The sequence below is a fragment of the Apodemus sylvaticus genome, chromosome 16, assembly GCF_947179515.1.
Source record: "Apodemus sylvaticus chromosome 16, mApoSyl1.1, whole genome shotgun sequence".
NCBI classification, from domain to species: Eukaryota; Metazoa; Chordata; class Mammalia; order Rodentia; family Muridae; genus Apodemus; species Apodemus sylvaticus.
In genome coordinates, this window is record NC_067487.1 from 32,328,100 (window position 1) to 32,340,076 (window position 11,977).

General features: G+C 42.0%; 1 protein-coding gene across 2 annotated transcripts; it reads right to left on the minus strand.

The window, feature by feature from the left end:
- Window positions 1-2,283: 2,283 nt before the first annotated feature.
- On the minus strand, window positions 2,284-11,081 carry LOC127667059 (endogenous retrovirus group K member 7 Env polyprotein-like). Of its 2 annotated transcripts, none has more exons than XM_052160102.1 (2): window positions 10,108-11,081; window positions 2,284-5,076 (listed from the first exon to the last, which is right to left on the minus strand). In XM_052160102.1, the coding sequence occupies exon 2, from the start codon at window positions 4,095-4,097 to the stop codon at window positions 3,090-3,092; it is 1,008 nt and encodes a 335-aa protein (XP_052016062.1). In that variant the 5' UTR covers window positions 4,098-5,076; window positions 10,108-11,081; the 3' UTR covers window positions 2,284-3,089. The 2 variants fall into 2 exon arrangements, with proteins under 2 accessions (XP_052016062.1, XP_052016061.1); XM_052160101.1 differs by having other exon boundaries at window positions 2,284-5,097.
- Window positions 11,082-11,977: the final 896 nt, after the last annotated feature.

The following is an 11,977-nucleotide window of genomic DNA, read 5'->3' on the forward strand; positions in this document are numbered from 1 at the left end:
AATGTCCTCCTCATCAGAATATGATAGCCTCAAGCCCGGACAGAGAAGCCTGGGTAAGACAAATGACGGGGTGTCGAGCGAGGTTTGGCTGACACTTGGTGCACACTGGAGCAGGAAAGGATAGAAAGAAACATTAGCCAGCAATCAAGCGCTCTATCTCTGTGTTTCCCTGCTTTCTTTAGGAGGCGGCTTAAAGCCAAGGCAGTGTGCTAAGCTGTAGAACATAGACTTCCGGTAAGCACACTGCAGTCAACTGTTCAATGTCAATAGTCATCACTGGAAGAAGAAAATCATCTCAGACATATGCAGGGTCCTATCCTGTTCTCTTTGGGTTGGAACGTGGGCTTATTTCACTCTTTCTCCCTGTGTGGGCACTATACTTTGCTGTGTCTGTCTGTAATGGTGCTATATTATATTACAAGTATAGACACATGAATTAATAAATCCACTTAGGCCTGGAACTCATTCTGTGTATTTTGTTTACCTAGAAGTTAACACAGTAATAGCTCTCACTGGATAAACGTTGGCTGACTGAAATTTTAATGAATGGTTATATCCACAGGAAGACAGTCACAAAGATATCCAGTGCTGTTTTCCTGGAGTCTTTACATGGGAACCAAAATGTCAGACATTGAAGTGACTGACCACAACAAATCCCTCTCCTCTAGGATTCACAGTGAAAAGACAAGGCTTTGGTTATGTGAAAGAAGTTAGAGCAAAATTTTTGATTGGATGAGAAAATCTTAGAGAAAGCTGAAGATGCTTGTCAGCCTTTCTTGTAAGGACCCCGGTCATCCTGGATTAGGTCCACACTATTCACTACCTCATGCCTTAGTCTGTTTGGAAGATTGTAAGAAATGCCAGAGGCGGGGTGACTTTATTTCAAATGTCAGGGCCTCTTTTCTAGTTCAGAGACAACTCATGTTTAAGAGGTCATGGGTCTCACAAGAACTCTACTCTCAAGATATGATATCCTCCCAAGGGAACTAAACCCTGCTAGAATTGCTTTAGCATCTACGATCTCAAAAGGTATGAGGACATATAAGTATTCAGCCCCCATTTTCTCTGTAAGGGATCGGTCCAGGTACAGTCACCCTGAAACTGTGGGGTTAGGACTTCAACATGTGTATACTAAAGGGACATAACTTGGCTCAAGAGTTATGGCCCATAAAAGCCCAAGTCTTTGCTAAAGTCCTAGCAGTCCAGGTTCCAACAAGTTCCACATTCACTATAACTGCCACACCCTCTGGGTCATAGGCCCTCCATCTCCCTAGAACAAGACAGACTCAGGGTTCTAACATGACCACAGTTCTAAAGACATGATCTGTGAAGAGGCCATGAGTCTTCATGCAAAATTTCTACAAGGGTCTCTTGTGTAAATATTTCCTCATTTCAGATGACTTCACTCTCTGGCTTTTCAGATTAGCCCACATTTATTGGGGCCTTTGTGATCCCCTCAAATTACCACAGAGTCTGTTCTTCCCTCTTTTGCACTATGTCTTGTTTTCAAGGAACTAACTTCCTGTGAGAGCAAAGAACAATTTTGATTACTTTTGATTACTTATAAGCAAGGGACTGGGGTTGTGTGTGTGGGTGGGTGTGTGTGTGTGTCACAACACAGGTATGGAAGTCATAGGGCACCTTATGATGCACAATTCTCTTCTTCCACTATGTGGTTTCTGGGTATTCATCTCAGATCAATGAATTTGGTGGCAGAAACCATTGAAGTATCTCTCCAGCCCAAAATTTTTAAATCAATACAAGGAGGTTTATATGGAGTTTTGACAATTAATGCTTGACATGTAGTATGTTTGATAAATAATTACAAAGTTAAGGAATGATAGATACTGTTCACAGAGAGCTATTCCCCAGCATGTAAGGTGTGAGGCAAACTGTCAGTAGCTCGGATACCTTGCCTGCTCTGCTAACATCTCTACACCTCTTAAAACTATACACTGAGCCCAGTCTACCCACTGATCATTATGATGGGTCTTCTTACTCTAAAATCTAAGTTTAGTAAGGCAATCACTGTAAAAAGCTAGTATGTATAGTGGGATTTATTTTTAGGAATCCATTATGTGATTATGTGGGCTAGTGAGTGAAATTTCAAGTAATGGTCAGTCCACTGGAGACTCAAATGTCTCTATTATAGTTCAAGCCCAGGACAATCTCTGCCGCAGACCACTCGGGGGAGAACGTCAGACTGCGGGAGCTCAGGGGTGAAGGTATCAGGAGAAGTCAGGATACGGCGCAGGAATGACAGACAGACACCAAGTTGCTTAGTGAACTGCTGCAATTTTACTTAGCATGATTTTTTGTTATATAGTATTACAGACAAGGAACTTGGCATCAGACAGTACACAAAGGCTAAGTTTACAATTTCTAAGAATCAGCAATAAATCTGCAGAATAACTATTTCTATCTGGGTATACAATGATCTCATATCAGAACAGGGACTGTGGTTCCTGCGGTTGGTCATGAACTTCCTGTTCTCAGAATTTTGTCTCTCACATAGCAGAGATAGGTACCAATTTCCTCTTGTTATCAAGGAGCTAAACTATATTCTCCCTCAAGAAATTTCTTAATATATTCTTCTAAAGCTGGAGGTCTCTGATGAAGGTATCTATCATGTTCACACCTTAATTTATGCCAATATATTAAAGCAGGCTTCATATTATCTAATATCTTCTGTTTCTCTTTCCTATTATAAAGACACCAAGGCTTTCTGCTTCTAGCTAATCTTTCCATAAAAGGGAGTGAATGTCATAATAGCCTTTTTCCTTTATAATTCACCCACCTATTACCGAATTCGTCATACTTTCCTGTATATGGGAGAGGCTCAAGGTACTTTCCACTACTTCGGGACCACCGGGGGGCTGTCCACCATTGCCCATTAATCAGATATTGAGATACAGAGAAATGCACAAAGAACAGACACACAGGCTCGGCATCGCAGGCGTCTCGAGATCATTCTTTGTGATCGTAAGATCGGGTCATCTTGCCAAGGAACTGCCTGAGGCTCCGCTCCGTGAAGCTCTGACCTCAACCCTTCAGCCGCCGGGCCCCAGTAGAGCAGCATCTTGCTACAGCTACACAGGCGTTACAGCGGCTGTGGGCGTAGCAGTTCCTCCTTTTTTGTTTTTAAAATGAAGCTCAAAAACGTCCTGCTGCACAGCCTTAAGAGAGTTGAACAAACATTTAAAGAGTGAAGGGAATAAGAAAATGACTAAAATGAGAATAAGCCCAAGTACTCCTATGAGAATGAAGTCCTGAACCCAGTCCAAAGGATTCATAGTCTTCAATCCTTGTTCCAAGTCAGTAACCAGCTCTTGTAAGTTGCCCAACTGTAAATGAGATTGACTCATGGCTGAAATGTCCTTTTGTAAAGACTGTATATCATGTGTGATATCGCTATTCTGCCATACTCCCTGCAAATGAGCCTTCACTTTCCCCCAAGGTTCTGAAGTGTTATAGACCAATGGAGTTACACAAATAGACTTAAAGTTCCCATGGCAACGAACTGCGAGAGTGTTTTTCAAATTAGCCATATCCTGACCAAGTGCAAGAACCACTTCCTCTAGAGCATTTATCTTTGCCTCTAATTTTTTATCTATAGCTTCCTGTTCTAAAAGAGCTAAAGAAACATTCTTATTCAAGTCATTAACAAAATGAGCTGTATTAATCTCTTCTACTAAGGCAATCGTGGCCACAGCAAAAGTGGTCAAAATTGCTATTAATGCAGTAATTCCCAAAATAAGTGCAGCAACAAACCTTTTTGGCCTAATTAAAGCTTTTAGATCTTCTAATACCTGTAATGCAGCATTATCATACCAAGATTCACTTCCTAACTCTACAGGCAACATAACATAAGATGGACGCCTGACTATAATAATTGTGCCGAGCTCCTTAGATTCAGAAGAAGAAATACAATTGGTAAGCTTACATGAATGACAATAGATTTTGAATGAATTTCCACTTTCTTGCGAAATATTAACAAAAGCTTGTTGAGCTAAAAGCATAGCATATGGATAAGAAACACAAGCCTTAATTCCCAAGGCATTATATTTGGCATCTGTTGGCTTCTTTTCAAGCACCATGTTAGCTGCTGCCACTAGTCTGAACAGGTCTGGCTGTCTCTTGGTTTCATTTCCTTGTTCTATAAACCAAATTGGCTCCACATATCCTGGTGAGAACCATCTCTTAAGGGGCTCTCCTTCACCATTGAATGTATAATTGTGAAATTTTTCTTTATTCTGTTTAAGATAATTCTCATAGACTGACCCCTTATTAGAATTAGAATAGTCTCAGATTTTTAATCTTGTATCTGACATATTATTAGGAGTATACCACGTAGCGGTATGTGGAAAAGCACATTGTAACCAAGTAGGAGTTTTAGTCAAAGAAGAATCTCAATATTGATCTTTGTCTCTATATTTTTGAATGTATTGTTCTATAGGACTAAAACTACGATCAAGGAATTTCTCTTTGTATAAAGGATCACCCAAGGTTTGTAACTGAAGTTCTCACATCTATCTTTTACCTTCCTTTTCTCTGTCAGGAGAGTCAGTCAAGAAAGTCCTATACCCACTGGTGAAGCAGCCGCGAGATGCTTTCCCTTGTAGCGTCAGGCAGATCGGTAAAGAATCAGCCCTACCTTCAAAGGTTATATAAGAGGAGGTTATAGGCCATGTGTCAGAGCCTTGTGCACCGCCTACTATAAGTGAATCATTTGTTAACACCTTAATGGGTTCTCTGTCAAGCCAGCCCACAGGCTGAATAATAGGTGGATTAGGAACATACGCCCAATAGGAAATTCCTTGTACGGTTTCTGGGGCAGCGGAAAGAATAGACAGAAAGGCCAAGAAATAACATGTAGGGGTTAGGGGTTTTCCCGTAGTTAGTAAAAGTTCTTTAGCTTTATGAGTCAAATGACGAATCTGCGTCCACGTCGGCTTCTTTCCGCGGTCTATTTTCATTTTCTTCATCTGAATGACGAGCCGCTTCTGCTGTTTCCTCTAACGCCGCCGCTTTTGTCTCTTTTTGTTCTCTAGCGGGTCGAATGAGCCGGTCTGGGATCTAGATGGGGGAGTCGGCATCCTGAGGAAACACACAAGCATACCCTCGTCCCGCGGTTATCAAAACATCTGGACCTTTCCAGGTTCCAGAAAGCAGATCCTTCCACATTACTTTAGGCAAGGGAGATTTGTAAATCTCTTTGTCCCAATGAAGTAGGGCAGACGTATGCCCTTGATCAGATATATTCGGATGATTAATGACAAATAATGAATGAGATAATATATGATGTGGAGAAAAATATACATTATTTGACTTCTGCAATTTCTCTATTTGTGATTTTAAAATCTGATGTGTTCTTTCTATTATAGCCTGTCCCTGTGGATTATAGGGAATTCCTGTAACATGAACAATTTTCCATTGCTGACAAAAGGATTCAAAGGCCTTGGAAACATAAGCAGGCCCATTGTCTGTTTGGACTTGAGAGGGGATACCCATTATTTGAAAACATTGTAGTAAATGCTGAATTACATCTTTAACTGCTTCTCCAGTCCTAGCTGAAGCATGTACAAAATGAGAAAATGTATCTACTGTGACATGCAAGTAGGCTAATTTTCCAAAGGATGAAATATGTGTAACATCCATCTGCCAAATTACATTAGGCTTGAGTCCCCGAGGGTTCGTTCACCCCCATCTTAGGAGCAGAGATTGCCACTGGGCACTGCTCACAATTTTTGACTATTTGTCTTGTTTGTTCTCTAGTGATGGAAAACATTCTTCTTAATGCATTAGCGTTCTGGTGATGAACAAGGTGACTCTCTTGAGCTTCTGTCACAGGATGAATATAGGCTGATGTTTGCGTTAGTAAGTCTGCCATATTATTTCCATAGGATAAAGGGCCTGGTAATTTACTATGGCCCCTTATATGACCTACATAAAATTTTTCTGTTCTTTGATGAATCAAAGTTTGTAATTCTTTTAGAAGATGCAGAATAGGAGACTTCCCTGATAAAACAGCTGTTTCTATGGCTGGAAATAAGTTCACTACATATCTTGAGTCTGTATAAAGGTTAAGGCTTTGGGGAAACTTCTGCAGGGCAAGAATAACCGCTTTTATTTCCGCCTGCTGAGCAGACGTCTGTGGTCCGTCCTCTACCCAGCAGCCGCGGTCGACAGTATAGACCGCAGCTCTTCCTGTAGAAGAGCCATCAGTAAAAACTGTGAGAGCCTGTTTTAAAGGCTCATGAGAAAAGCATACAGGGAAGATAAGTTCCACACACCTCGCAAATTCTATTAGAGGATGTCGTGGGTAATGATATTTAATTTGACCTGTATAGTTTAATAATGCTAATACCCAATCTTCATTATTTTGTAGCAATTGTTCCACTTGACCTTTGTTATAAGGAGTCACAATTTCAGCTGGTTCCTTCCCAAATAATTCTTTAGATCTATTTCTACCTTTGATTATCAATAAGGAGCACAGATAGGGGTATTCAGCAACCATTTTTGTCTGAGTATGGGGTAAATGTAACCATTCTAATACTCTTTCCTGCCAAAGGCAGGCTGTAGGGGTATATGAAGTGGAAAAAATTAACAATGTCCAAGGGAAATCATATTTGATTTGCTTGACTCTAGCTGAAGTGAGAGCAGTCTCAACAAGCTGTAAGGCTTCGACAGCTTCTGGAGTTAACTCTCTTAATGATTTAGGGTCGGAATCCCCATGCAGGATAGTATATAAAGGGCTTAAGGCTCCTGTTGTAATTTTTTAAATAGGGTCTTAGCCAATTAATATCTCCCAATAATTTTTGGAAATCATTCAATGTCTTTAACTTATCTCTCCTTATTGCTACCTTCTGAGAGGTGATGAAGTCTTCATAAATTACTTGACCTAGATAGTTCAAAGGTTTGTTTTTCTGAATCTTTTCAGGAGCTATCACTAGTCCATTGGCTGTGAGAGCCCTTATCATATCTGTTAATAATTTTTCCAATACTACTTCATGTTGATGGGCTACAAGGATGTCATCCATGTAATGAACAATATAAGCATCTTTATATTGAACTCTTATTTGCTCTATAGCATTCGCAACAAATTTCTGACACAAAGTTGGAGAGTTCTTCATACCCTGAGGCAGGGTCACCCACTGATACCTTTTAAAAGGTTTCTTGAAATTGACAGAGGGTACGCTAAAGGCAAAATACTCACTGTCCTCTGGGTGAAGTTTTATTGTAAAGAAACAATCTTGTAAGTCTATTACATAGGTTTTCCAATTCCGAGGCACCGCCACTGGAGATGGCAGGCCAGGTTGCAAGGCTCCCATGTCTTTCATAACAGCATTTAGAGCTCTGAGATCCTGTAACAACCTCCATTTTCCTGACTTCTTTTTTATTACAAAAACTGGAGTATTCTAGGGACTGTTGGACTCTTTTAAATGCCCCTTTTCTAATCGTTCCTGTACTATCTGTTCAAGAGCCTGTATTTTGTCTTCTGTCAGGGGCCACTGACTCACCTACAGGGGGTCTTGAGTCAGCCATTGTATTTTATCCACATAAAGGTGTTCTGCAGTGGCCCCTATGAAAAATGCTGTGAGTCTAGCTCATCAGCAGACACCAATTTAAGATTCATAGAATCCAGTAAGTCTCTTCCCCATAATGTGAATGGTAAGGTAGGCAACACATATGGTTGTATTAATCCCTCCTTACCATCAAATTTCCATTTAAGTAACCCTGTACTTTGTATGACTCCAGAGGCTGATCCTAGACCCAATAAAGAGGAACCTGTCCTGTGAACGGGCCACGTTCTAGGCCATTCTGTAGCACTAATACATGTTCTATCTGCCCCAGTATCCAACAACCCCTTGAAGCTTTTTCCATTTAAGATTATTTCCTTAAAGGGTATTTCATCGAGGTCTTGTACCAGATAAGCCCCTTCGGTGGAGCCAAACTGACCTTGACCCCTTTCTCTTGTCATGATCTTATTAGGTAGATGTATGTATGGTAAGAGCAGGAGTTGAGCTATTCTTTGTCCTTTATGTAGCTGTATGGTTTCAGACAATGGCCTCACCATCACCTTAATAGTGTTTTCTGTGTCTGAATCCAATACTCCAGGTATTACTTCAAAATTCTTCTTAATATTAGAACTTCTTCCAATAATGAGCCCCACTGTTTGTGGTAGCAAAATTCCTTTTATGTTGGTGGGGACTATGATGACCCCATCCCATCTAGACAGTATCAAGTCTTCCAAGCAGGCAAGATCCAACCCAGCACTGCCTGGGGTAGCTCTGGGTAAGTCATGAATTGTAAATTCTGGTGCTTCAGGGTTAAGAGAGTTCTTTACGAACTCCTCCTCTCCCTTGGATGCGGGGCTAGGAGACAGCCCCTTTCCTAGTTTTTTGTCTCTTCCTTGTCCACATTTGACAAAGGAGTCCCATCCTTGTGGAACTTGGACTTGCATTCGTTCTTCCAGTGCTTTCCCTTTTTACATCTAGGGCAAAGACCTGGAGTTCCTTTTTGATTAGTCTTACTCTTGTTGTTTTGAGGACATGCCTTCTGTATGTGCCCTTCCATCCCACAAGAAAAACATGTGGGCTGAGAAGGGGTCCTTTTCCCTCCTCCATACGTCTGCTTGACGTAGGCACTAAACTTTTGTCCTTTCATTGTTGTAGCATAAGCCATTCCTTGTACTACTGCTGATGAGGCATCCTGACATGCTTTTATGTAATCTTGTAACGTTCCTGTGTTCCTTATTGGCCTAATCAAGTCTTGACATAGGGCATTGGCATTTTCCCATGCTAGTTGTTTTACCAGAATATCTGTTCTTTCTGAGGGAGGCATCATTCTGCCCACAGCTTCCTCTAAACGTGCAATGAAGCTATGATAAGTCTCCTTCGTCCCCTGCCTAATACTAGCCAATGCCCCGCCCTTGGCCTCTGGAGGAGGTATTTTACGCCATGACTGGACGGCGTTAGTAGTTATCAATTGTAGAATATCCCGGGGTATCTTTGTCTGAGACTGGGGGGAAGCATAGTCCTCTGCTCCCATAAGCATAGACATCGTTGGTTTAGGTCCCCTCTTTTTAAAAGATTGCACTACAGCCTCCTTACATCTATCCTCATATTCCATCCTCCAGAGAATATAATCCCCAGGTGACAGAGTTGCTTTGGCAGTCTGCATCCAATCATAGGGGGTCAGCCAGGAGCTTGCCACCATGTCTACAATCTGCAATGTAAATGGAGCAGAAGGCCCAGAGGTCTGTACTGCTTGTTGTAATTCCTTTAATGTTTTTAACGGAAGGGGTTCCCACACAGGCTCTTCATCCCAAACTTCTGTAACTGGGAAGATACCAAAGGTAGTATCTCCATTTTTTCTAGCCTCAGCCATAGCACCCTGAAAGCCCACCGGGGGTAGTGGCGGGTTCTTTCTAGGCTTCGGCACGGGTTTTGTAGCTACGGCCATAGTGGCATAGGGAAGATGATCAGTATGATCTCTATAATCATCCTCCCAGTCCTCCTCCTCCATTTGATCATCCAAATAGTCTTGATCAGTATCATTCTTGGGAGGAGGTTTCTTGTGTTTATGCTTTTTCTGGAGCGGTTTGAGTTCTTCAGAGGTGCCCTCTTCTATGGCTACCTCGTCATAAATAGGGGTGTCATTAGTTTCAGAAGCTGTCTCCCTGCACAACCCTTGAAAGGGAGTTGACTCAGTAAGAATCTCTCGGATATGTAACCACAAGGGAAATGCTTGTACTGGTAAGGTCTTTTCCACATTTTCTTGTACATACCTATGCATTTCTTTGCCTACCCTCTTCCAATCCTCCAGTGTCAGAGTACCTCCTTCCAGGAACCAAGGGCTATTCTTTTGAACAAACAATGCAAAGTGCTCTAGGTCTTTTCTTGATATATGAAACCCAGAATTAGACAACATTCTATGTAACATAACCACCAACATGTTCTCGTTTTTAGTCAGTGCGTGCCCCATGGTTTTTATTCCTGGTCCTTTTATTACTCACGCTTAACCGGTCAGCCTTTACCGGTGGGACTGCAGCTCCCTGGTGAGATCCGTTCCTGACCACTAGAAATGAAGAAGAGAAAGAATTACCTGTCCTTCAAGTCCCTGTTCAGGCGCCAGCTGCCACAGACCGCTCGGGGGAGAACGTCAGACTGCGGGAGCTCAGGGGTGAAGGTATCAGGAGAAGTCAGGATACGGCGCAGGAATGACAGACAGACACCAAGTTGCTTAGTGAACTGTTGCAATTTTACTTAGCATGCATGATTCTTTGTTATATAGTATTACAGACAAGGAACTTGGCATCAGACAGTACACAAAGGCTAATTTTACAATTTCTAAGAATCAGCAATAAATCTGCAGAATAACTATTTCTATCTGGGTATACAATGATCTCATATCAGGACAGGGACTGTGGTTCCTGTGGTTGGTCATGAACTTCCTGTTCTCAGAATTTTGTCTCTCACATAGCAGAGATAGGTACCAATTTCCTCTTGTTATCAAGGAGCTAAACTATATTCTCCCTCAAGAAATTTCTTAATATATTCTTCTAAAGTTGGAGGTCTCTGATGAAGGTATGTATCATGTTCACACCTTAATTTATGCCAATATATTAAAGCAGGCTTCATATTATCTAATATCTTCTGTTTCTCTTTCCTATTATAAAGACACCAAGGCTTTCTGCTTCTAGCTAATCTTTCCATAAAAGGGAGTGAATGTCATAATAGCCTTTTTCCTTTATAATTCACTCACCTATTACCGAATTCGTCATACTTTCCTGTATATGAGAGAGGCTCAAGGTACTTTCCACTACTTTGGGACCACCGGGGGGCTGTCCACCATTGCCCATTAATCAGATATTGAGATACAGAGAAATGCACAAAGAACAGACACACAGGCTTGGCATCGCAGGCGTCTCGAGATCATTCTTTGTGGTCGTAAGATCGGGTCATCTTGCCAAGGAACTGCCTGAGGCTCCGCTCCGTGAAGCTCCGACCTCAACCCTTCAGCTGCTGGGCCCCAGTAGAGCGGCATCTTGCTACAGCTACACAGGCGTTACAGCGGCTGTGGGCGTAGCAAATCTCGAGGCAGAATTCCTCCACAGAGGAAGATCTCAGTCTTTACATTAAGGTACTCAGTTGTTTGTATACTTTACATTATGGAGCACGAGGTCTGATTTAAATTTTAATCTCATGTAAAATTCACTGTCACAGTAGTATCTTACCTGCAACTGGCAAAGCAAGTGAGACCATCTCCTAGCCAAGTAAAATCAGGACATAAATTGGAGCATTACTCATGCTCCAAGGCTTCCAGAAACATCCCCTTCAAAGGGAAGGTCCATGACCTTCTGAGGTGCTGGCACTTCACCTCACTTCTTACATGGTGGGATATAACTCTCTAGGATCAATATCATTTATTCAACCAGTTCAGTGGACAAATACTGAATGATACTTTAATATCCTAGGCTTTCTTTGTCTAGGCACTAAGGACAACTAAAGTCAACAAAGATGCCATCTGGTTTCTCAAAGGGACATTCATTCTCTCTCTATCTCTCTGCCTCCTCTTCTTCCTCCTCTTCTTCCTCCTCCTCCTCTTTCCCCTTCTCCTCTTCCTTCTCTCTACATAAACCCTGGATGTCCTAGAACTCATTCCATACAGTAGTCTGGACTTGAGCTCACAGAGATTTGCCAGCCTCTGCCTCCCAAATGCTACTACAATTAAAGGCATCTGCCACCATGCCAGACACTGTCACTACAGTCCATGGAAATGTCTGCACCCTTGGACTTCCATGAGCTTCCCTCTCCAGAAAGACCCTGCACATCTGCCTGTATCACTACAACAGTTTCGTTTCTGGCCAGAACTGCATGCTTGTCTTCTCAAAGACAACACAGCAACCTCTCTGCTCATCACACACAATACCATGTCACCCTTCATGTCCTCTCTCTCTCCCCCCAGGGCTCTC